At 45.9% G+C, this 26,427-nt stretch overlaps 3 protein-coding genes across 3 annotated transcripts in view; 1 reads left to right on the forward strand and 2 right to left on the reverse strand.

The window, feature by feature from the left end:
- LOC149339621 (uncharacterized) overlaps positions 1–26,427 on the forward strand; it is a 180,913-nt gene that overhangs the window by 115,458 nt on the left and 39,028 nt on the right. The window lies entirely within an intron of this gene.
- Positions 10,891–12,356, reverse strand: LOC149339622 (uncharacterized). The gene is made up of 3 exons (XM_089548325.1): positions 12,197–12,356; positions 11,628–11,713; positions 10,891–11,184 (listed from the first exon to the last, which is right to left on the reverse strand). The coding sequence occupies exons 1-3, from the start codon at positions 12,279–12,281 to the stop codon at positions 10,900–10,902; spliced, it is 456 nt and encodes a 151-aa protein (XP_089404451.1). The 5' UTR covers positions 12,282–12,356; the 3' UTR covers positions 10,891–10,899.
- Positions 12,344–18,639, reverse strand: LOC149339623 (uncharacterized). Its single transcript, XM_089550014.1, has 5 exons — positions 18,451–18,639; positions 16,882–17,004; positions 16,689–16,798; positions 14,607–14,749; positions 12,344–12,360 (listed from the first exon to the last, which is right to left on the reverse strand). The coding sequence occupies exons 1-5, from the start codon at positions 18,637–18,639 to the stop codon at positions 12,344–12,346; spliced, it is 582 nt and encodes a 193-aa protein (XP_089406140.1).

The following is a 26,427-nucleotide window of genomic DNA, read 5'->3' on the forward strand; positions in this document are numbered from 1 at the left end:
AGGCCGTCTTATATTTGTCCCGCATTTTTTAAAACGAAATATCTATGCGGCTGCAAGCTGTGCTGGCACGGGACTTTGTGCATACACGGTATCTCACAGTAAGGCACACATGCAAGGCACAAGTAAGTACATCATGAAGTGATCGTATGCTCAATAGAAAACTCCTTGGCAGAGGTTAGTTTCTTCTTTATGGAGAACTATATGAGTTAGGCGGCTTTGCAGCCTTACCGCAACGCGTCAAATGAAGCGGATGAAAACTGATTGCTAAATATTTATTAGGTGGTCAATATTGTTACAAGAATAAGTAGGCGTATATTGACTAATATATTATTGGCTTCACAGGGAGGACCTTGAGCAGACCGCTGGTGGAATTGTATGTTTAGTGTTATATTCTGAATGGTTCTCCCGCGCATACGTAACTTGTTAATAATTTCGTTCATGTGCTGCAAACGATGTACTAATCGCTTCATTGGTTGAGTTCGACAGTTAAAAGTAAATACTCCAGCTACATGACGGCAGTTAGACAGTCATAAACAACCGCTCTTTTACGAGTGTCGCATAAACAAAAGAGTATTTTCTTCATGTGAAAACATCATATATTGTCAGGGCAATTACGCATGCTCTGCCCGCCTACGCCTGCCAAAAGGTGTGTTCTATAAACCTGAAAAGCTTTTTCTTCTTCCTCTGTCTGTATCTTCACAAGGCAGAATTAAAGGGGTTTGAAGTTGAAAGGATGATAGCGCGATACGCCTTCATGTCTGAAAAAAAAAAAGAAAAAACACCCGCTGGCGACAAGGCTCATGAAGTTTGCGCACTAGATTTAGCTATCCAAGAAACAGAAGGTAATTCATATATAGCACATATGTGAACTGTAAGACGGACCAGATTGCCGCGAACTGCAGGCTTCTGGAACGCTGAAAAGTGACAATGATATCGTGCCGCTCTTGCGATGTTATTTGAACAATCTATGAGGAGCGTATACACGTGCTTGCCGTGTTGAGACACCTTCCCTTCGAGACCCCCTGCGTCACAGGTATACGTAACGCGGACAACTCAACCATTCGGGCTCGATGTAACTTGCAAATCCTAGTATGAGTGTGTCCTAGTGCGTACAATATCTGCAAGCTTTGGGTCATTCGGGTTTGTGAGTATATACTCCAACGGCGATCCCGGTTACGTGCGAGTCTATTAAATAAGTCCCGTGGGGGCCATCTATTAGTTTTTGTTTTTAGTTCCAACGGGCACGCGTCTGTGCGAGCGCTGATTTCTACTCTGCCTGAATCCACGCGATCAGTTGCTAGTCGATACATATGAGTGCGACTGCTGTTGATATACGTTTCGAGGCCAGCACCACCGGTTCTGCAGGGCTTTGGATTCTTGTAACGTCCGCGCGCATGTTACACGGCGGATAACGCGGCATCCCCGTATACCTGAGGGCACACAGCGTGAGCGTGTGTGGGAAGACGCTGCAAGCAAAGCAAGGAGGAAAGGAAGGCGGGGGTCGCCGTAGATCGAAGCTCTCCTCTGCTTGCTGCGTGCGCGCGCTCACCTGCAGTTTCGCAGCAGCGTGGTCTGAAAATGGAAAGGGCGAATAAGGGGGGGGGTCGCTGCTGCTGCGGCGGCAGCAGCGTCGGACGAGAAGAGCGCGCGTTTGGGGGGAGTGCAGAGCTGCGTTTTCACATCATCGATCAAGCGCCGCGGTTGGCAGGGGATACGCGCGCGCGCGCTGGCCGCTCGGGCCGGACATGGCCCCCAGGCGTCGTCCTTGTTCCGGCCGACGTGAGTCGAGGGCGAGGAGGGGGAGGAGGGGAGCACGCGGGCCTCGGCGCTGTGTACATAATGACGGTGCTGCACGTGAGGAACGAAGAGGCTCGGGTCTCTGTATACACCGACGCCGCCACCACCGCACGTTCTTCTGCCCTTTATATAGAGTACATACAGCAACGCGCAGGACGCGCTCGGACACTGTATATCCAAAAACAACAACAATGACACTAATAACAACAATAGCAGAAAAGACTAAGCTACGAAATGCACGCGTAACAAGTTCTCGCAGTGATAAACGCAGCCACGCGAAACCACCTGCATCGTCGCCCGGTATATATAGGGTCTATCTATGCCTTCCGTGGTTTAGTAAGCCGTGTTGTTTCTGTCTCGCTGTCGTTCCTTCGCATACGCGGCTTGTCTTTTTCAGTTTTTTCTGACCCGGCAAAGCAAACTCGTTACAAAATATATTTCGCCGCTAGAAACCTCTTCGTGGTGGAACCCCCACGCCGCGCGATACGCCAGCCCACTGGCTGCGTTGCGTATAGCGAAGGAGACACGTGCGACGGAAAACGCGGGAAAAGTATAAAAAGCAGAACAAAAAAGCGAAAGATTGAGAGCTGTTTGCGTATTCACGTGCGGTGGCCTCGCAGTGAGTGGATTGCGATTGTCGCCCTTGTAGGACATATCGCGGCAGAGGATAAGCTCCGGGTCGAGTTCTTCGTCTCCGGACTGCTTTCGCTCCTTCGGCCGCTTTTAACGATCGAGAGTGTAGAGCGGGCGAAGGCATTCCCCGGGGTATGCGGTGCACGTTCGGCATAGATAATGCGTCGCGAATGGAAAGCAGTGCTGGAATCGCGCGTGGCACCGAAGGGGAAGACTGTACGTTGGGAGAGGGAAGCCTTCGATTGGCTTTTTTTACTTATTCTGCAAAACCGGAGCTCCGTTGAATTATGTGCCCGAAAGGGTGTTTACATCTCAGCGTATGTAAATTAATTTTTATGTGCTGCTTCCTCTGTAACGTATGCAGGTGTGCAGCGACGAGTCCAATTAATTATAACGGAGAAAATTTGCCTCATATGCTGCTGACACGCGTACAAGTTATAGGAGCAGCTGTATGCATGTTTTTTCTGTCTACCAGTCGTGGCTTTCGAGCGAAACATGCATGCGAATTAGATAACTTGTCTTTCGTTTGCTTGCTGTTTTCCAAGAAGCGTTAAGTTTTTCCCAGCCGTGCAGTTTTTATTTTTTTATTTTTGCAGAAATTTATTAACTACACTGCACCAGCTTAGTTAACAGCTTATTTCATGTAAAAGAGCGCAGCCCAACCCTTCTCTACCTGGCCACCTAAAACGTAAAATTGTCCGAGGTTTCATTTTTTTTTTTTCCTGATGCTTCTCGGGAGGGGTCCTAAGAATTTGTTGCTTGTTTTTCAGAACTTTCATGGTGAAAACTGACGCAACTGAATATTGGCCCGCCAAGCATTTCTCTGCGCCTCTCAAAGCATGTTTACGTGATGAAATGACGCCCAGCGAACCGATGGATTTCTGTCTTCTGTGTCTGTAAATGCAATAGCCGGGGTGCGGTCCACACGTCAGTTTCATTTTATCCCGAGCATCATCTTGTGGGAAATCCACGCTAGATTCGTAGTGCATAATACAAGCGAATCGGAAAGGGTCCTTAAAACTTCCAGCCTGCCCACAAAAGTCTGGATGCTCCTCCGTACTCGTGGAGCTCTTTGTCATCATGCTGCCATGCTGGTCATGACTGTATATTTACGTTCAGTGTATTCCTTGACGGGCTGGACCCCGAGCGCTTTATATATAGTCAACGGTATGCACGCATGCACGCAGTGGTCCCTTTATAACCCACGACACGGACGTTATTGTGCAGCTTTATCAAGTTCCTGGTTACGTTGTGGGCATCGGTCACCCTGTCGCTTTCAGAAATATCGTGCCATGGCGCCATATTTCATCCCCAACAGGCAACTGGTTATATCTTAATCCATCGCGGCTCACACCGTATAGCCTCGTCTTATAGGTCCTTCATTTTTATGCTGGCCGTCCGGTCACCGCGTCGGCAACAGTACACGCGGCTTGTATTCAGAAAAAGAAAAAAAAGCGTCCGGGGGAAAGCAATCTTTTGCGGCGGCAGCAACAACCTAGCCCTCTGGTCTCTGCGCCTCGGCGCCACCCATCCGCAACTGTCTGGGCGCCGACGCCCCACGATTTATGCCGTCGTATGCCTCAGCGCCGCCGCGCAGAGCTGGTCGCGCAATTCCAACTTTCCTTCTCTTATTTTTCTTTTTTTTTTCTCCGGTTCTTTCTTGTCTGCTTGTCTTGGAGCACACCTCCTTCCGGCTCGCGGAACTGGTCATAATTAAGCCCGGTGACCTGCGCCTGTCCGAGGTAATTAATTTTTTTTTCTTCTCTCCCCTTTCCCCTCTCACCCTCTCGGCCCGCCGGCGCACGATGACGCCTGCAATTACACTCGCGATCGGTCCGCGCGCGCTTTGCGCCCCAATCTCTTTCACCAAAACTCGCGCCGCTCGGAATATATATGGCCGGGAAAGCAAAACTAGTTGCGCGCGCATAGTTTGCGGTCGCCGTAATTCGGCTCGTTATACACGACTTTGCGCTGAGAAACACTTATCTCTTCGCACTGCTCGCCGCTGGTGCGCACGTGTGTGTGTGTATACTGCAGCCTGCGTATATATGGACTGTGCAAATATAATCGGCTAGAAAGTAAAAACTGAATTCAGGAGACGTAGAAGGAAACAAAGTTTCCAGAGAACTCTTCCAAGGGCGTTCCGCGAGTGGCAGATGGTCAGCGCTGAAGAGCGTCGTAAAAATTATAGCAGGGGGCCGTGAATTGGGTGTGCGAGGAGCGTGAAGTCGTATTTATACATGTCCTGAATTACAATGAGCACGGGAAAGACGGCTCTCGAAGGAGAAACGACGATTGTGGCGGTAGCGAAAGGTGCTCTTAGCGCGGACGTCCGAAGAGCATTTGTTTCCATTACGCGAATCAGTCGAATGCACGAAACAAATTAGAGGCAGCAGTGAACCGGTCAGAGCGCCTGATTCGTTGCCTTCAGCGAGTAAACGCATGTACAGCCCCCGTCAAAGGTATACAGGCCAAGGGGTTTGCTTCTAAGCTGTTTAGCAGGGCTCCCGATAGCACATCTAGGAGTCCAATGCTTGGGAGGATTCAGGACGTGAAGTCATTCATCCTTAGAGAGATTACGGTCGCTGAGGATGCATAACGAGGCACGCGGTAGGCTTTACAAACAAACTTTTTGGGCTTTATACTTTTGACAAGAGGGGGGGGGGGGGGGGGGGTACCTTCGCCGTCACACTTGACTAGAACGCACCACTGAACAGTGCAAGTTTCGTCTAATAGTATTGCCGAAATGCGGAGTGCAACAGGGATTTTCCGTTTGTGATGGAGGGGTGCATGCACAGGAATAGCGTTTAGGGACTGCTGGAACAGTGCGCACTGTGTACTAAGCAGGAAATTGTGCGAAACGATGAGCTACAGTTCATATCCGTGTTAAGTACAGTGCTCACCGGTGTGATATAGCAGTTGCATTTGTACTTGCTGACGTTATGGCGTAGCACTTGGTTCTGTCCTGTGCTTAAAGTCTCTGAGGTGCAAGTAAGTGTTGAATATCGAGTTGCGGAATTCATTTTGACTTTCTTTATACGTTCAATAAGTTTTTTTTTTTTTGAAGAATCTAGCCATGTGCACTGCGAACATGTGGACTGCAATTTTTATTACATTTTAGCCTTTGGCGCAGTTCGAACAATCGAAATAATAAGTAATTTACAACATATTTTCTGGCTTTGATGTATATATCATGTAGGCTTCAGCAGACTTCCGTTCAGATAAAAGGATAAGCGTTACATATGCGTTTGTTTAAATTTCATTGGCTTTATGACCTTCAGCGGACTTTCAAGAATCAAGCCATATCCATTACAAATGTTTGTTACGTAAGACCTCCCTTGAAGGATCGCATTGGGCAACAAATATGTTTGTTCAAATACCGTTGGCTTTCTATGTCTTTCAGTCGACTTCTTTTGGAGAACTGAGCTGTGATCATGGGCGTCCGGAGGGGGGGGGGCACGGGGGGGCGGCTGCACCCCCCTGGAAAATCACTCACTCGAACCGTGAGTGATGGCCGCACGTCAGGGGCGGCGGTGCGCTCAGCCAAAAGAGTAAAAGCGGCCCTGCTTCCACGCTTTGGGTCACATCTGCAAAGTGCCGCGTCCGGGGACGCGTCGTTCCAGACATACAGCGGCACCGGCGAGCATGTGTTTCGAGCCGTCTTGAGATGTGTGCCTGTTTCTTTGATCTCTAGAGAGATAGCGACACGGAGGCAGACAGTGCACACCCCGGCCACCGATGAATTCTTCAGGAGGGAGGGACAAATCAGCCGTGTCCATCCCCGCTTTGTCGGACTGCTCAGGGGCAAGCGGGCGATGAGTTGGCGCCGCCGCCGCTCGCTGTCTCCTCCGATCCACGGGAGAGCGCAGTTCGGTATAAGCGCCGCTTTCAGAATTTTCGGCAAAGGGGATTAGCTGCTTTTGTTCACGGCGACGCAGTCTCCAGAGGCGCCCCCACACCAGCGTTCCTTGCGTCTTCTCCGGAAACCAGCGCCTTTGGTCAAGGCAGCCCGATGGCGCCTGCCTGGCTCGCCTGTCACCTCTGGCTGGGCCTCAAATCCCAACAGCGCCCATGTACTGTGCGATGTCAGTGCAGGGTAAAGAGACCGTCCGTCCCTCATAGCCTGAGTCGTTTTGGGGCTCTGAACCTCATAAAAACACACAAAACAAATTTTCCGACCGGAGTGGCGAGTGTCCCTTCCCCTCGGAAGTCGCGCGGCGTTCCTTGCGTGTGCGCGCCTCTTTGTTTGTGCTTCGGTGTTTTTAGTGGCCGGTTGTCAACGAAGCTGAGAACAACCAAGACAGCGGACGAGAAAACGACGAGCGGCGAGTAGTGTGTGTGCAAATACTCGACTGTGCGGTTGCGCGAGCAAGATGGAGCGAGGTGTATGAAGCTGCGAGCGTGCATTTATCTTGTAAATAAGTTTTCGCTGCATACATAGTCATTTTTTGTTTTCAACGTACGCATTCAACCGTTTTTCCAATCAATGTGTATATATTTTTAACACTACCAACCCCGAGGAACTCCATAGCCAGCTTTGTCTCGCGCGGTCCCGAATGATGGATATTCGACGCTTCTTCAAGCGTCAGCGGTTGTCTGACGAAGCATTATCCAAATGCGCCCCTGCAGATTCTGGTGTGACATGTGACAACGGTGTAGTATTTGAACAGAGTGATGCAAGCTTTTATCACCGGACAGTAGCTGATGTCGTCGACTCCATGGAAGGGACTCTGTCAACAGTGAGTTCAGGTGATGCAGCAGGCCGAGATGATTCCATTTCTCCTTTCTTGGGATTCAAGTCCGGATTTGACCAGAGCGATGCAACCTTTCATCACCGGACAGTAGCCGGCGTCGTCGTCTCCATGGAAGGAACTCCACCAGCGAGCTCCGGTCACGCAGGGATCGAAGTCCGGAGACAACATCAAGAAAACAAATAACTTGCCTCAAGAATATGACTTAGGAGAGTTTCTAGGCAAAGCTAAACTCACTGGCATACCGGACTTTTTGAAGTTACGTCTTCTTACTAAGCCATGGTCGCCAAATGTCACATATGATTTTAAGAAGGATGTAACACCTGGAAAGAGGCCTTTTCGACATCAGTGGCTGGGAGATTACGCCCCCTGGCTTGCGTACTCAGCGACAGCGAAAGGCGCCTTTTGTCGTTTTTGCGTCATTTTTCCTCCGCGTGTTCACCGGGGTACTCAAGGTAGTTTTATCGTGCGCGCTTTCAGTAACTACAGAAAAATGCACGAGGCGTGCAGGGATCACGTAAAATCCCAATGGCACCAGGAGGCAATGACGGCCTCACAGAACTTTATGGATGTGATGAAAGGCAAGCAGCTACCCGTTGTACAGCAGCTGAACAGAGCACTGCACGCGCAAGTTGAAAGGAACCGTGAGAAACTATTTCCAATAGTTTCCACCATTGTCTTTTGCGCGACGCATGACTTGCCGATTCGCGGCAAGCAGTCCGATAGTGGAGTCTTCAATGATCTGCTTGACTTTCGTGTAGAAGCTGGAGATACTCTACTTCAGGAGCACTTCGCTTCTTCTGCTGGCAATGCCAAGTACACTTCTGTCCGCGTCCAGAACGAGATCATCACAATCTGTGGCGACATCCTGAGAGAGCAGATAGTTACCGAAACTAACAAAGCGTTTGCTTTTTCCGTTCTTGCTGACGAAACTGCAGATATTTCAGGAAAAGAGCAGATGTCTATAGGCGTTCGCTTTATTGACAAGGCGGAAGTCGAAGTGTGCGTTCGAGAGCAGTTTTTGGGATTTGTAGAGCTAGAGCAATTAAACTCCGCTTGCATCGCCGCGGCAATCTTGAAGCTTTTGACGAATGTCGGACTGATTCTTTCGAACCTCGTTGGACAGGGGTACGATGGATGCTCTACAATGGCTGGAAAAGAAGCTGGAGTGAACAAAATTATACAAAAACAGTTCCCGAAGGCACTATTTTTCCACTGTGCAAGTCACAAACTAAATCTCGTCATCAACGATTTGAACGACGTCTCTGAAATTCGAAACACAATTGGGATAATCAAACAAACCATAAACTTCTTCCGCGAGAGCGTGCTCCGGAGAAAATTGGTGCCCAACATTCCGATGCTGTGTGAGACAAGATGGTCTGCAAAGTACAAGTCTATTAGGATCTTCTCTCAGCATTACGTGGCCATAGTCGAAGCACTCGAGCAGCTCGCGTCCACGGAATCATGCTCGAACGCTGCAACTAGACAACGAGCTCACATCCTCTACTGCGCAACAACAAGCTCATCTTTCATCGTCTGCTTGCATATTGTAGCGAAGTACAGCGCTCGGCTCGAACCAGCTACGAACATTCTGCAAGGTGTATCCATGGACTTCCATTCTGTGCATGGCCACATCACTGAGCTACAACGTATTTTTCGCGGCCACCGGACAAACGCTGTAGAGGAGTTCTCTAACATCATGAATGCAGCAAGGGAGGCAGCCAATCACTTAAATGTGGTGATATCTGTACCAAGACAAGTCTCTCGTCAGGCCCACCGAGACAACTACGGGATTCAGTCGCCAGAGGAATACTACCGTGTGGCAATATATGTGCCGTACTTGGACTCCCTCACTGCTTCTTTAGCTCGGCGCTTTTCTGAAAGCAATGAGAGGAGCTTCAAACTTCTCCAGCTGCATCCATCAAAAATGAAGCACTTGAGCCGTGTTGAGTTCGCTGTTCTCGCCGAAGAACTCCAGTGCTTTTACGGCATCGACAACTTCAAGGAAGAGGCCATCTCTTGGTACGAGATGTGGTGCAACAAAACTGGGGACCATCAGAAATAACTTACTGCGAGCTTCTACATCAGGCCAAGACATTCTTCCCTGGTGTTGCAAAAGCCATTGAGGTGGCTCTGGCTTTGCCAGTTACTACCTGTACGGTCGAACGCTCCTTCAGTACAATGAGGAGAGTGAAAACGTGGCTACGCTCAACGATGACAAACGACAGACTGGACGGCCTTTGTATGATGAGTGTGCACCGAGAGCGTGTAATGAAGCACAGAAATTAATTTATCACCAGTGTCATCACGCAATTCGCCCAGAAAAATCCGAGGCGTCTACAGTTTCTGTTCAAGGAAGACTGACTGAGTGACTGTCGTTGCGTGTTTGTGAACATATTGTGCTGTGTGCTGGTCATCAATCCGGGTGTGTCGAGAACCCGTATGAAGCAAGATTGAGCACTCTTCTCCACGAAGTGATAGTATCTTTTTGCATTTTTATTAATTTTAATTGTTTCTTCGTTGATAAACTCCAATGTATCTCTCCTAGCCTCGCTTTAATTTGCTGTTTGTAATTTTTCTTTCATGTGTGTATTTTACTTATTTATTTTATTTGTATATAAATAAATAAATTTACTCCGCAAATAGTGCCTTTTTGCTACGAACATACCCCCCCCCCCCTCCGGCGCCAACAACCAATGGGCCCCCCCCCTGCAAAAAATTCTGCGGACGCCCTTGGCTGTGATTGCTAAACATATTTCGCATATATATTTAGATTTCGCAGCTCTCCGGAGCCTCAGTAGCCTTGCTTTGAAGAGTCAAATCATAGGTGGTACTAGCATGTCTTTCGGTTTGGTTTGGTTTATTGGGGTTTAACGTCCCGAAGCAACTCAGGCTATGAGGGACGCCGTAGTGAAGGGCTCCGGAAATTTCGACCACCTGGGGTTCTTTAACGTGCACTGCACACTAAACAATTTCTCACCCTTAAGGGTGCAAATCAGTTTGTCCCCAGACGAACACCCTTTGCACCCAAATGGGTGCTCGAAAAAGGGTGCTGAGATAGGGTGCAGACATCAGCACCCTTAAGAAAGGGTGCACAGCATGAAATTTTGAAGGGTGTAAAGGTTGCACCCTTACTAAAGGGTGCTATTTTAACCATAACACCCTTCAAAATGGGTGTTGGAAGGGTGCTCCGCATTGATTCACCGAACAAGCAATAGGCTAGGATTGATGCAAGACAGCAAATGTGTCCATATATGTAGAATGATCGAATCTGCAGACAATGCTGGTTGACAGGCCACTGCTGGCAACACATTGCATAATGTTCTATAGCTACCCAGTTTTTTGGATCCCGTGCATGCCAATCGAGGGCACCTCCATGCACACATGCATGTGCCGGATATGCTTGGTCACCATCCAGACATGCCTGCAAGGAAAAATTCATTACGGAAAACAATGCTGACCACTTCAATAGTAACATACACTTCCTTGACAACAAAGGCAGATAACACATCATACAGCAGTGCCACATTTTCCTCATTTGAGGCATGTGCGGCACATGGAGCCTTGTATATATGCATATCAGAGTGCACATGAGTGAGTGCATATGAGGCTATAGTTTTGGCATAGCAGAGCAAATTTATTAAAAACACCAATAAAACACTTCACACAATGCGTCTACATATCACAGAAAAATACACATCACCCTGACTATACTTAACTACACACTTTTTGTGACTTTATTGAGAAACTTAGTAGCCACTACTCTTGGTGTGCTTAGTGTGAGGCCAAGAAAAAGGCGCTCTAACACTACAAGTGTGTTGCAGACCTTGCGTTCGTACTGGACACTGAAGAGCCAGTTGGCTGATAAAACAGCCGCCAGCCCCTCCTCTGCGTTTTCGACCATGAACAGTTTCTCCCGATCCACCTTAATATGAAGAATGTCTGCTTCTTCAATCTGCTGTCCAGTGAAAATTATACATGGCGTTGCAGGAACGCTCAAGTCCTGTTGTGGCAAGAAAATATTTCATTATTAGAAACAGCCCATGAGGGATTAATTCAATCCCATCTCTCCATGCTTAAGTCACCCTCTTCATAAAGTTGTCTGTACATAATACATTTTTTCAATACAATACAAAGAATGTTAACAGTACAAAATGGCTTGTCTCATATTTACACATGCAATTTTTGTTTATATATAATGTTAATTTTTGGACCATAGCCAGCAGCACTCACAATTCTTAGATGACAACTTTATTACCCCTATTTATTTATAACACATTTGCTAACAAAATTTAAACCATTACACTAAAGTAATTACGTTGATATTAGGCTTCTCCTGTTTAATGTATCAGATTAAAGCTCAGCAACGTCTTAGACCAACGTTTTCAGCAAAGCAAATTAGTATAGTACACACGCATTCTAGCAGCACAAAATTAAGAAACTTACCTTCTCTCGCACAAAAAAAGCTGAGAGCCCATTCATCTCTTTAACACTTGCAGACAGTATCCGCACAACTGCGACTGTTAGGATGTCTGCAAAAGGAAATTATTTATAGGGAATGTTTGAATGCACTTTTTTAGTATCTTCTTAAAGTTCCCTAATTATATGACAAAGGCTGTTTAGAAAGTGAGTTGAGTTGTTTGTAATCTTCTGTGGCCACAAGTAATGAAACATTGCTGCTAGGTTAACATTATCTTATTTAAGTCTGCTGTATCTTGACGACCATTCCAACGGGTCTTCAAATATTGTCTAGTGCTTGACACAGCTAAAAACATTCCTTATTTACACATACAATTGTGCTATATTACAACAGTTTTCTATTCCGCACACTAAGCAACATGCCATCAAATTCTTTCCATTCAGGACCAGGTACGAGTTGCAAACCTCGAAAGAACCAAACCTTTAAACACAGATGAACTCTAATGCTATGCCTATAAGATGAAACCCTGCAAAAATAATTTGACACAGAGTGTAGGTCTGAAATATAGCAATAAAGCCTTTGTAACACTACTCACATCGCGTTCGCAGCCTCTCTGGTGCCATTTCTCCAGCACGTCGGAGAGAATCCATTATGCTTGCTTCGCAAGGAATGAGTTGCATTTGGGAAGATTTTATAATCTTGTCAATCCCCTCTGCTATGCAAGCTGAAGGGCTGACCTTTGTCAATCTCTGAAAGTCACTGCAAAACAGAAAAAAAAGTATGTAAAAGTGCTTTACAACAAAACAGCAACGCATACAAAGCGGTGATTTTACTTTATCATGGCATCTACTGAATATAAGGCAAGGAACTGAAGAATGCACAGTTCAAATGAGCACTCTGACCTCACAAAATACTAACACCACCTTATTTCTGAAGGTGTACTTGAGCCTGAAAATTTCGAGTCACACACAAAAGAAAACCAAAAGTTATGGTGCTGACAGTTTACTCTTGGCACAAGCACAGCCTTCGTGGCACAGCTAATGGGTCTTCTGCCCAAATGCATTTGAGCACTAACTTTTTCACCGCATCAATTTTTTGGAAGCAGTAGCTGAGTTTTCTTGTAGTACAACAGAACATGAGTGCACAGAAGAGATGTGAAATCTCAAGAAATTTTGGAAGTTAAAAAAAAACAATTTTTTGTTTTCCTCCCTAGAAGAATGCGACATTAGGGGGGAAAAAAACGATAAAGCACATTTTCATTCAACAAACTTATCTTGAAAATCAGAAATAAGTAAAGAATTTTGTTGACATCAGAGCAAAAGTGCTGCAAATCGTTTTCAGGAAAAGTTAGTAACAATGCATGGAATGCAGTTAACGCAAAGCATGGCATCAATCTACCAGGTATGACGGTTCAGTGACTAACCTTCGGCCGCAGATTCCAAGGTCGGCAGTTCGACCTTGGCCACTGTGATTGTATTTCAATAGAAGCGAAATGTAAAAACGTCCGTCTGCTATGGGATGTGAATTATGTTAAAGAATCCCAGATGACCTAAATTAATTCGGAGCCCTCCACTACCTTGTACTTCAAAGCCTTGACTTGCTTCAGAACGTTCAATCTCATAATCAAAAGAGTATACCGGGGGCACTGAAGTCTGCTTTAGTGGAGAAATGCGAAAGCAATGTGCACTACTGCTGTTTCTGTTGGTGCGTTTGTGCAATTTAGTTCACAGTGGCCACCAAACCGCACACCATTCAGAGCTCCTCCATGGGCCAATCCCCTTACTAAATGCAGAATTAGTCATTCTCTGCCGAACGTTCACAGACGCCGGTGAGTGCTCATGCCACTGCCAGCACAGTGGGGCAGCGTTTAAGCGAAGCGCCAACGCATTGGCAAGTGGCTCTTCTTGCCACAAGCACCCATAGGGTGTGACCCATGTTGCTCTCCAACTAGGAGTGCACACTTTCTGTTCACACACTCGATGCACAGAACACCGCGTCATGAGCCAAGAAATAAATGCTTTCACATTAAAAAATAGCAATCATTTCCTCGGCTAGGCAAAGTCAAAACAGCGTGGTAGTTCGAGCTGCTTTCATTGATATGCTTCGTTTTGTTTCACTTGGTTTTGCATCTTAAAACGTTGCCACGCTAAGGTGTGTCTTCCTTCATGGGCTAACCCCCCCCCCCCCTGTTACTGTCCAAGCTTACAACCTGATTACCACCTGCATGGTTCTTGCTTTATATGTTGTTAGTCCCTGCCCAGTGATTACTACTTAGTCGCCTGAATGTGCGACATCAGCATAAATTACCCATAGTGCATCCCCCGCTGGAGGTAAGCAGTGAGCCCTGGCTTAAGAAACACACAACAGCTAAATGCAGGAACTGCTAGTAGAAGTGCAGTCACTAGAGTCTAACTACAGCAGTAACAAAATTGTTGCATCACTATGACATCATCGCTGGGTAAAAAAATGTATGCTCATGCACCTTTTCTTGCATTAAGGCTCGAGAGCATACAGGTACACAACGCTTTGTATGCATTCCCCCCGTAGAGCAGCTCAGTGTGCACATTACCAAACTGCGACCAGTTTTTTTTCACAACACAGATAACGTTGGAATCAGGAGTAGCCGACACATGACTGATGTCAGCAGTTGCTTGCTACAAAGACATTGCCACGATGTGGATGGCTGATTCCCAAACAGCTCATTTAGACAAAATTTTATAGTGCGTACAGTGAGGTGCTACTGTGCAGAAAATTCAGCTTCGAAAATTGGCATTTTTTCTTCCATTTTTTCAAGTTTTACTCAATCACTCGCATTTAGTGTGCATTAAAAATTTGTTTTTAGACCAGTCACAGAACTTATATTACTTTTTCAACAAATGCTGCCTCACCTAAGAAGTAGCCTAACATAATGTAAATGCTGTCTCTCAAATAAAGTAGGAAGAGTTGACTTAGCTTTTCAAAGTTCCTTAAGTAAGGGTATTTCTCCTTTGCCTCTTGAACAGTACTTGTTGAAAGCTTGGAACAGCGACATCCTTTCCTGCATTTGCAGTTCATCTGGGGAAGCTTTTCGGCACTCGGACATGAGCCACTCTGTGTGCATGCCGAAGCTCGTTTCACCCTCCCCAGAAATAGCAGCGATTGCAGCAGCCTGAAAGAAAAAACAGCAATATAACTGACTGTGGCATGAATAGACGTATGCTATGCATATAAACATATACTAATGTTTAAGCAGTATTGTCTAAAAGATGGTCTCATGTACTGTGCCTTTATGCGATACATCTTCACAAACTGACGACCACCTAGAATTGCATGGGTCAGGAAAAAAGCCAAATAGTTGCCTTAACACTTGGCCTTGTTCCCACCTGCTGACTGGCAGCCAACCCACAAAGGACTGCGGCTGAACATCAAACAACTTTATTACTGCCCCAAAGGTCCCAAAAGGGTAGCCTTCATTTTTGTTACCTTTTTTTGATTTATGGTTCTTAGCCTGGTCTAATTAAACTGATCCAAAATATTTCGATACCAAATCGATGCATCCAAAATATTTCAACACCAAATCACTACACTACAGAGCCCAAAAATAAACACTAACATCTGAGCACTTCTGATCACAGAAAAATGCAAATATTTGAAAGCATAAGCAAATCAAAATCGTACTCTTTATTAGCTAGCTACACATCATCCTCTTTAATAAAATCGAATTGAAACAGTATTTTACTGCAGGATGCCCCTTACCAGCTTTTGAACTTTGTGCTGCTCAAGCTCCATTGCAGCTGCTGACTCGCTGCATTTTCTTTGAGCTGCAAACTATTCTACCATCACTAGGGAGAACCCTTCTCTGGTTTTTAAACCTGTAGCGCAGGGCTACCTTCCAGGAGTTCTAAAAGTTTTATGAGCAATAAAATATTGCTCACTGCGTTCAAATTCAGACACTTATCAAAAATACGCCAAATCAAATATTCAATACGAATCATAGAGCATGCAACTTTGCTGAGCAGTGGCAAAGGAAGCAATCTTTCTATAGACTGCAAATGCTATAAAAACTGCAGACTGACGCTTCATCAGACATGCATCTTAAGGAGATATCAAGAGAAAACAACCAGAACATCTATAGAACTTTCATCATTAACACAAGAGGAGAGACCTCCGTCAGCACGCCTTCGATCACTCTTGAAGAAGGAACTGCTTTATCTGAACTCTTAAGCTCCTTCGTCTCAGAAATTGTCTCCCGCTGTACTACTGCACCCTAATTGTACGCCTTCTGTGTAAGATTGAGTAGCATGTCTCTGCCAGCCAATTCCAGCACTAAGTTCACTGTCAAGGTTCCAGAACTAGTCTAGTATATAAATTAGGAGGAACTGAAATGCATAAGATCAGTAATGAACATTCTCATGGATTTGTTGGATAGTATTCTGAAGTTAGCCTCTATTCTAAATGCAACAAAAGGCCATAGTGGATGCCTATGTGAAGCGTGTTGTGCTTCAGAATATTTATGACGCTTGGACTTTAAGAATCTTAATGTTCAAAGCCAGTGTTATGATGAGGAAAGCAGAATTACATCCAAGCAGAATCTCGGTGATACAATCACGTCTGCAACAAATTTCGATATGATTCGAATTCATAAAATTTCGTACCACAAGTGTACTGTGTATGAATTTTAAAATCTGATGTGTAGAGAAGTTTTACTTGAAACGGCGGCAATATAAGCATGGGAGCAGCGAACACACCAGTGAGCAATAAGCACTATCCTGACATCAGCACCGCCATGACTGCTAGTTGAAAAGTGCACACTGCAAGCACCGATAAAGTGGGCAGCAGACAAATGTCGTTAGCCATAACGGATAGGTGTGGTTTCAGTTTCCATGCTACAGTGTATTGTTCATTTGTTTCTGAACCCTCTTTTCCTCTTCCACTCTCTAGCACAGAGTAGCAGGTTGATATATAGATATGTACCATCAGGCCGACTTCTCTGTTTTTACACTAAATAAATTTTTGTTTACTACATGGTTAACAGGCAAAACAAATATTAATTTGCGATCCTGTGAGGCTCATTATTGAGATTATACTCTTCCGCTCTATGCACTTACAGATTGAAGGACACATCAAGGCCATTTTCGTGGTCATCTCTGCCACTGGCCACAGTCCTGTTTTCGTGGTCATCTCCGCCACTGGCCAGAGTCCTGTCAGACACAGTGGGCTGCAAGAAAAGCCAACAGCTCATTCATGAATTCGAAACTGAGTTGTGATTTCACTGACTACACGACTACTGAATTCAAATACCTCTGAAGATGTCGGTGCACACTGCTGCTCACTGACATGTGCACGTAGCTGAATTTTGGACAAATCTGGGATACTGTCCTCAGCAGAAAGGTTGACGTATTCATCAAACATCTTCTCCAAAATCTGGAAACGGCAAATAACAATTGGTTTTTATACTGTGCACGAGTCTCAGGAAACTCCATGCAAGACAAGTTGGTGCGGCAAGGACCGCCGTCACTGCCTCCGTTGCCTAGTACAGCAAAACAAAGTAAATGTGCAACAGCAGAGCTATGCACATGGATTAGAAAACAGACGAGTAATGTACACTAAATTTATTCTGATATGAGCAAAATCATTAATACGCATTTGCATGGTGAGCGATCCTCCACCGACCACTACAAAAATCAGCAAAGTGAATGAAGTGCTTGTACTGGGCATGAAATGCCTTTCGCTCTTGTGTGTGCTAGCACGTAGCCCCACAAGAAGTGTTTCAGCCTTTTGTTACTGACAAGCATAGTTATATTTTCTTTTTTTTTTCTCGGTTATGCTTCACAGCCGCGGCAAATGGAATATTATGTACATTGCGGACTGTGCAAGGCAGCGGCGATGACAGCTAGGTTGCACGGCGCGACTGCTAAGGCAAAGCCAGGCAAAGGGGGAGCAGCAGTATGGCAAATGGTTAACGTGTACAGTCAGAGGGTGACTGCCTGGTTAGTCAAACTACATATGGGTACTATCTCCGGGCGAATAGGGAAATTTTGGAAGACTCAGAAAATAAGCTACAAGACAAGAGACATGAACAAAACGCTTCGACAGCAACGCATCGTATCGTAGCTGGCCGCCGTCGCCCTGAGGTTCATGCACATAGGTTTCGGCCGCGAAGCCCGAAACGCGACTGTGAAAAACGAAATGTTTAGCGCCCCTCCAGTTACTGTTTATTTCAACCATCGCCAGAAATAATAGCACAGTTCAGCAGTGTCTGTTCTCGTAAGGCCATAGTAAAAATAAAAACTGCTGCATGTAATCCTTACACATGAATAGCGCAAAAGAACACAAAGGAAGAGAACAAAATGTGCCATGTGCTCTTACACAAACAAATGTAAAAGCTACAGCTCGGCCCGCACGGTTACCAAGCGGAACACGACGCGAACCAGGCGCGAACCATATATTACACTGCAAATTGTATAGCTCTGGTCCTCACGTGCCATAATATGCCATGCCTCTCTTAGCGATGTGAACACCATCCGGAATCTAACATTTGCCGAAAAGCCTCAGTTGGCAATATTTCCGCGTAACGCTACCTTATCGGCTGCCACCGCGATGGCTCAGTGTTGCACTCGGCTGTTGACCGACAAGACGCGAGCTCGATCTCTGCCGCGGCGGTCGCATTTCGATGGAGGCGAAATGCTAGAGGCTCGTGTATTGTGCGATGTCAGTGCGCGTTAAATGAACCACAGGTGGTCGAAATTGTCCGCGGCCCTTCACTATGGAGTCTGTCAAAAACTCGGTCGCTTTGGGACGTTAAACTCCATACACCGCCACCTTATCGAGCGCAGCTGAAAACAAGCAAAGGAACACACGTGCACTTGCCTGGAACGAGCATGACGCCAGGTCCAATTTGCCGCCAAGAACCGGGCACGCGCACACTGCGTCTTTGAGAGCGCTGAGGGTGTCGCCCTGAAGAATTCCACCGTGCCCTGAAGCGTATAGGGTCGTAGCGAACGTCGTTCGCGCGCCGACCACACCAAAGTGTGGTACGTTAACTAGGCAACGCGGCATCGCGGGGCAGAATCGTACACACACGGTCGCACGCAACGTTTCGGTCGCACGCACTTCCAAACAGCAAGCTCTGACAGATGCAGCAATCTGTTGAATCGGCGACGGCACCAAGAAGTAAACAACACCACGTGACCGTAGCAGAACAAGAGGCAGTCGCGAAACTTCTCACACACAGCATGCAAAGAATATTAGCAGTTTAAAAACTTCAAACTATTAGGCCTAAACCGATGTTTCTGCCATCTATCGGGAAGAAAAAAAAACATAACTGCGCAGTTTGGCACATTAAAATTGCACGAGCATTTTACGAATTTCTTCATAGGTGTCAGAACAACTTAAAAGTTCTAAAATTGATAGACAATTATGGGATTTGTTTGAGTCTTTACTGACAGGACTAGGACTCCCAGCGAGGGTGGCCAGGCGAGGGCCTCTCACGAGTTTTCCTTCCTACATGCTTGCGTTGCTTGCGTTCTTTTTGTTCTCGAAAGGCCAATCATGGGTTGGTGCGTTGCGCTTGGTGAGTGTTATCGGTGTATTAAGGCTCTAACTGCGCAGGCACACTTGCAAAGCTAAGACGATTCGAGCAGTACCAAATTTAATGTCATTAATTTTAATTCTCATTAATGAATGAATTAATTGATTGATTAATTGTCATGAATTAATTCTCGTCGGATGGCATTAGCACCTAATGTCATTAATCGACTGCTACTCGGGAACATGTAATGTCATTAGGTTCGATTGACATTCACCATCGAATGAGTTAGGGGAACTCATTCGCCTTCGATCTCGAACCGAATGCGTACTCTGGACACCAGACACGCACCACAAACAAGCGACGCGAAAAAATAATGTGCACAATGCCAAACCTAGAAAGTATATTTAATTAGTTCTGCTAACAAAAGTTACTGTTGGTGTGAATCTGTTCACACTATAATAGAGGCTGTCGTGGATAGCTAGTATACTCTCGATCTCAAAAGCAGCCAACCGCAGCGGCCGAGCGTGAAGCAGGGTCTTCCCCGCGTCCGTCGGTAATTTTGGGTTGCGTGTTTCTTGCTGGTTGGCGTTCCATGTTCGCTAAGCTCGAAAGTACTTAAAGACGTAACTGAGCAGTTCACCTTTTGGAAGTCATTTCCATGCTCCGCGCGTGTCCGCGCGCCGCCATGTCAGCCATTTGGTTTGTTTACATTTATCGGATTTTTGGTTCACTGTGCTAACATTTATCGCTTGTATTTGCCGCTGCTATAAATTACATGAGTAATATGCACACATAATCGCTATGCATTTTCGACAATAAGGAATGACAAAGCAAACTGTAGTATTCTGCAAGGCAAATAAATATGTATTCTGTACAAAGGATATCAGCTGTAGTTCTCGCCGTGTTTTTGGTTTAGATATTTCCTTATATCTTGGTTATATCTATCTGTACATTAATAAATATACTCAGTTCCATGTACACCCTTGTGAGCACTTCAGCACCCATTAGTTGTAGCACCCTTCTTGCTCCCTCGTTTACACCCTTCTGGTAAATGCACCCTTTGCTTCCTGCTTGTAGGGTGCTGCGGCTCAATAGGGTGCTCAAAGGGTGTGAAATAGGGTGTAAATTTATGGCACACCCTTTTTTGCACCCTTATGGGTGAGAAATTGTTTAGTGTGTGACATCGCACAGTACACGGGCCTCTAGAAATTCGCCTTCATCGAAATTCAGCCAGCGCGGCCGGGATCGAACCCGCGTCTTTCGGGTCAGCAGCCGAGGGCCGTAACCACTGAGCCACCGGGGCGGATAAGCATGTCTTTTGAAATACCATCTACTCTTTGTAATTTTCGGTGGACATCATTTGAGGAAGGCATTACAGTTATGGTTTCTGAACCTGTATGTTTGTTGAAAATGTGAAACTGTAATGGCCATTAGTGGGCTTCCTTTGAACAGTCGTGTCATTAGGGTCGTACATACCGTTTTATGCCCTGAGGAAATCAAGATCGCTTAAAAAGAATTATCACTGGCTTTTTACAAATTTTAGTAGCAGGTTTCATGTTAGGTATAGCTTCAGAGGGTCACAGTTGTTTCTGTTCAATTTAATTCACTTTTTTGTTTTGCAATCCTCAGGCATCATTCGAGAACCAAGCCTTGATCGTTGCAAACAATATTTTTTTGAGATTCCAGAGTCCTTCATAGCTGTCAGTGGACGTTTTGCTAAATGACACTGCCAGCAGCTTTGCAAGGACGCTTTTGAAAGTGCTTCCCTGTGAAACCCGAAAGGTTTTCATTGAAAAATAATTTTTTTTTCCTTTATTAACCCTTTTGTATCGTTCCTGCGAGCAGTCAAGTCATCAGTGATGCCGATATGTTCGATAAAGTCCCGCTAACTTTGCATACCCTGCAGTGCCGAACTTCTTTCAACGAAATACTGCAATTTTTCTCGCACGGAACTGAAACTACGCGCGTGATGCACGCCGGAAGCTGGGCGCAAATGGAGTGTCCTCTGATTAAGTGTTCCAGTGACTCCCGCGCCTAATTCCAACTGCCTGCTTCATATTACCATGATATGCAGATTTTTTGGGGTCGTCCCTCTCAAAAGTAAATACTACGCTTTTGGCAGCTATAGTGTCTTTTCCTTTGCACCAAGACGCGATGCAAAAGAATGCGCATGACATTGTACAAGAACGCCGGCAGTTCGCATTGGTCACATTAAGTACTGAAAAACGTCATAAGCGGACGTCGCGTTTTCACCGATAATCCGGCTCACCTCAGGCGCTTAATTTTGATTTTGCGCGGAAAAATGCTCCGGCTGCTGCAGCTTTGCAGATTGGTTTTGAAAACTGCGTCGTCTTGCTCGTGTCTTCGGACTCCACATAGGCGTTAGCCCACAATGTTGTCATTTTGAAGTTAATTAGTGAAAATGATTATTTAGCTACATAATTATCATGATGTTCATTGTATAACTGCCGTCCGCAGCTGCTACCAGTTCGTTTCTGAATATATTTGCTTCATAATTTGAACTGATCTTTAGGATTTTTTTGAAAATGTATAGTGCATGCATACTATGTTTAGAGTTAGTTATGTATAGCATTTATGTTTAGAGTTAGCTATTTTCATAGCAGGTTTTTGAGGGACCATTTGTTCACTGATCGCATCAAGAGAGCCACCTGGCGACAGCATATATAAGTGCGTGCAACAACAAGCAACTACTGCACCAGCTTCTGTGCCAAGGTCCTTCGTCACTTCTGTTCTTAGCAGGTAATTTCAGTAGTGCCACAACGAGATCCATTACTTCAAACTTGATTAGGTTGCTTAAAAGTAATTATTTGTACAAAATGTAACAGCGAAAGGTGGTTTCAATTCAAGGGCAAAAATTTTTGGGCGACACATTTCACACGTAAACCAACTGCCCTCATTTAGTGCTTCTTTGTCCTGAACAAGCTGTAGTGTTTTCACGATCTCGGAAATCTCCACAAGTCAATAAAAACCATGTCAGCGCTCTTTGATGACCCAACTGAATTGATTGTGAGCACAAGCAAGAACTGCGCCTAGATATCCTAAGACCCTTCGATGGCTGGTTGTATACCTGTAGTATTCCTTCTAATTATATGGATGCCATCACATCGGTTTTTCATGACTCGATAATTATAAATCGGGCTCGGTAGACAGCTCTGCGTAGTTTGGAATTTTTCGAGCTTGCATATGTTTACTGCAACGCGTTGTATTAATGCGCCAGCTAATACATTTTGGAGCGATAACATGGATACCCTGTGGCAACTACTCCTGAGCTTCCCATTACAAGATCAGATGACGTCTCCATTGGCGAAAATGTTCATAACGGTGCGCTGATGGGCGCACGCGGTCTCATAAAACTCGTTTCATTCTCAAGCGTCCAGCAGGTAAGAGGATCGAGCGATCGAAGCGCGGGATCAGTCAGGCGTGTCGGCGCCGGGTGCGTAAGCAAGCTTCCCGCTGCTAAGCAAGCCAGCGCAAACAGGAGTGAATTGCAGTGCATGCGGTATCTGCTACCGGGGTGAGCGTGGTCAGGAGGAGGAGGGAATCGCGTTCCACGCGGAAGAGGAGCCGAAGCGAGCGAAAACACGCGGAGGAAGGGGGGAGAGGAGAAACTGGAAAAGTGGGGGAAGTTCACGAGGCCGCGCATGCGCTGATGAGGACGATGGATTTTTAAGGCAGCCATCGACAGTGATGGACGACCCCTCGGAGCTCGCCACTCTGCTGCGGGAGGAGAGGCGAAGGGTGCAGCAGGAAAGAAGGAGGAGGAGGGGGAGGCAGACGGCGGGAGAAAAATGGCGAAAGGCCGCCATTACGGCATGCCGAGGCCGCGCACAGGAACTGCTCTGCGATGGCGGCATGCGAGCACACTGTGTACATGGTGGCGGCGCGCGCTTGCATCGATTCGCAGGTGATCGTGACGGTACCCCCTCTATATTCCCCCCCCCCCCCCCCCCTCTCCCCCACCCCTCGAAATGCCTTCTTTTTCTGCGGCCCTCGAAAACACGGCCGTATTTATGTGTGTTTACGTGTGTCGCGGCTAATGCATGACACCAGGGTTGCTTTTATGCTCCGACCTGGGCGCGCGGAGTGATTTCGTGCCATCAAGCGAACGATAAATGGCGGTGTGTATACACGTGAAAGTGGCCACTGCGTCCCTTGTGCGGCCATTCGTCCAGGTAGCATCGGTTGCTGTACTCGGCGATTGATGCATGGTACACATATGAGTCGGCGCGATCATGGGTCGCTAACGGAGGAGCAAATCTGCCTCACTTTGTTTGTTTTACTTGAATCGGCTGCCGTGAGAGGGAAGTGCTGGCTGACCTCCTTATCACGCGACGTTTACTCCAGCGGCTGTTGAAGTGGTTACCGAGCTCTGGTCAGTTTACCTGTAGCTGCAAGAAGGCAGTAGCCCTCTTGTATTATTTGTAGAAGTTGTGAAAGCGTTGCGCTTTATTTTTACTAAAAAGCTCAACGTGCGAGTGGACGTATAGCGAGGGGCATATGTAAATAGGGGGGATTTTGCACGGGGAAAGTGCATCGGTTCTTTTTTCGACGATGAAATGCTCAAGAAATAAAGTTTACTAAATGAGACCGCTAGAAAGTGAGTGCAGTTCCCTTTGCGAACTGTGCACTCACTATTAGCTAGTGTGTAACGCCGTTTTCAAATCATTCATGGTAGCCACCGCGGTGGCTCAGTGGTTGTGGTGCTCGGCTGTTGACCCGAAAAACGAGGGTTCGATTCCGGCCGGGGTGGTCTGATTTCGGTGGTGACGATATGCTAGAGGCCCGTTTACTTTGCTATGTCAGAGCACGTTAAAGAATCCCAGGTGATCGAAATTATCCGGAGCCTTCCACTACGGCGTCACTGATAATCTGAGGCGTTATGGGACGTTAAACTTCATGGAACCTAAATAGTAACTATTCGTGTAAGAAGTGCCAACAAAGTGTCATAAACAAGCTCTTACAGGGCGTCGCCCAGTAATATGTCACTCATATTTAAAAAAAAAGCAAAAAAAAAAAAACATGCAACATTTGCCATATACCGAGGCTAACTTTCGGTGTCTGAACGCCTAGCTGCAGCAGTGTCGCCAATCCATCAGCGGCAGCAAGCTTACAAAAGGGCTAATGCGGCACTAACGCTCCTGACAGTGAATTTCGGACATGTATACCCTTGTCCAACTTTATCGGACAAAATTGTGAAAAATTGCAAGATACTGTTATGAAAATATTGAAGGTAATCGTCCATTCTTCTTATATGTAGCAAAATCTTTCTTTTAAAGCATTTCCATCGAATGCATCGAGCAGCTAAGTCTGCCATAGAAAACCATTGGGGAAAGCTCTCGACGATAGCAAAGGCGTCAATAGAAAAAAAAAATGCAAGACTGCGGTCGGGTGATCTGCGGATATATTGATTGCTGTTGTGAAATCTTACATTGTATGAAAAAATTGCGTTCATAATGGCTTCCCCTCAGAAATGCTTTTGTCCAGAATCGTTGGGTATGTTTAGGACTTCGACGACGGTGACGAGAGTACTGCGGGTGACACCAGCGAAGGCGCATATGCAATGAATGCATGATGCTTCAAATATGTGAGGGGAGGCGGAATGCAGCCGTCTCAAACTTTTGGTGCTTCTATAGTTTTGCTTCTGGATAAGGGACAGGCGGTAAGTTGCATGTGGTCGCATGCGCAACTTATCGAGAACATTCTTGTTACTACTTGGTAACGGCTTTATCTAATACGCTGTAGCTCTATCTAATATGTATCTATTATTCATTGCTATTATACCCCTCAGTGCCGGAGGGGAGCGGTATAAGTAGAAGCACAAATAGTGAAAAACAAAATACTGCGCAGGTAGATACAGTACGTCAAGTCATATCTGAATATACAACGTTATATAACAGGGTACCTGCTGCTCAGAAGTAAAATTATTTTGAATACCAACAAAAAAGGAGAATCCAATCGCTGGAGGATCGATGCAAAAGGTACGGAAAGCAACAATTGTCTAGACCCGTCAGTGCCAACGTTGCGCAGATGAGGGATAGGGTCGATATATTTGTTATATTCATTGATTGGTTATGGTTTATAAGATTTAACGTCCCAAAGCGACTCAGGCACGCTATGAGGGATGCCGCAGTGAAGGGCTCCGGAAATTTCGACCACCTGGGGTTCTTTAACGTGCACTGACGTCGCACAGTACACTGGCCTCTAGAATTTCGCCTCCATCTAATTCGAACGCCGCGGCCGGTGTCGAACCCGCGTCTTTCGGGTCAGCAGACGAGTGCCATAAGCACGGAGTCACCGCGGCGGCCCGTTATATTTGTCGAGGGATGGCGCTCATGCACAGGGTCAATTGTGGTACAACTTGTGAAACATGGTTAAAAGAAACACTTTTTTCTGTATATGGCAAGAAGAGAATATTTTTTGTGGCAATTAAACTCGGCTGTGAGGCTATAATTAGCGAGAATAAAGAGAACAGGGTTATTTTGGACTATGCCCGATGAAATAATTATATTCTCGTGAATAACGGCGCCATACAGGTGTCCCATATATCAATTTAGTTCGAAACATTGTCTCAGAGAGGAACTGCTTGGGCTGTAAATTCTTATGATGTGATCTTAAAGGCGCGTTACCCATGTAATATTCACATGGCACATACGAACCCACGTGATCTTGCATTCATTAATACCGAGCGTTATTAATCGCTCATTTCACCGCTTTGCAACGTTGTTGAGACTGGAGCGGGGTAATATCATTGGTAGTTATGGTTATTTTTAAAAAAAGTCACGCACTAATTTGCGAACATGTGAATATGAGCTCTTACGGTTGTCAAGATTTAATTTTTTCACTTCAAAAGCATGCATAGTTTATGGGATGCTTTGCCAAGTGCTCTCGAAACAAAGAAATGTATGGTCGGTGATTTTTGTTCTGATCATGTGGTGGGTTGCATGTGCAAAGGATGTAAGTTAGATTAGCAGAAACGACGCTGCGCTGACTCAGAGAGGAGTCTATCTAAAGGGAGCTTAGAAAATTCGTGAGCCTTATGTGCTGTAATGTTTTAGAACAATTACTAACAAAGGAAATGCGGCGATGGCTGACTGGCATTTTTCCCGGGGGAGAACCGGGTAGTTCGGGAAGAGGCTTCTCGGCTTCTACAAATGTATGCCGGCATGACACTGAACTCAAGAGCCATAATATATCTCCTTTATCTGAATGAAATTGTCCGTCTTCCTGCCGGGGGCCCTGATATATTCGTTTTCTTTTTTGCTCTCGACTTACTGTTTCTTTTCTCTATACCGTGA

The sequence above is a fragment of the Amblyomma mixtum genome, chromosome 6 (genome assembly GCF_055824585.1).
Source record: "Amblyomma mixtum isolate Tamu chromosome 6, ASM5582458v1, whole genome shotgun sequence".
Lineage (NCBI taxonomy): Eukaryota > Metazoa > Arthropoda > Arachnida > Ixodida > Ixodidae > Amblyomma > Amblyomma mixtum.

Bases quoted from the DNA above. Each gene is read 5' to 3' on its own strand.
- LOC149339622 (XM_089548325.1), bottom strand. From the start codon at position 12,281: ATGCAACTCATTCCTTGCGAAGCAAGCATAATGGATTCTCTCCGACGT. The intron at 11,714-12,196 runs GTGAGTAGTGTT...TTCCTTTTGCAG, and splicing joins AGAGAGGCTGCGAACGCGAT to ACATCCTAACAGTCGCAGTT. The intron at 11,185-11,627 runs GTAAGTTTCTTA...TTGCCACAACAG, and splicing joins CTTTTTTTGTGCGAGAGAAG to GACTTGAGCGTTCCTGCAAC.
- LOC149339623 (XM_089550014.1), bottom strand. From the start codon at position 18,639: ATGCCGCGTTGCCTAGTTAACGTACCACACTTTGGTGTGGTCGGCGCG. The intron at 17,005-18,450 runs GCAAGTGCACGT...TGCCGTTTCCAG, and splicing joins TGGCGTCATGCTCGTTCCAG to ATTTTGGAGAAGATGTTTGA. The intron at 16,799-16,881 runs GTATTTGAATTC...CTTTTCTTGCAG, and splicing joins GTGCACCGACATCTTCAGAG to CCCACTGTGTCTGACAGGAC.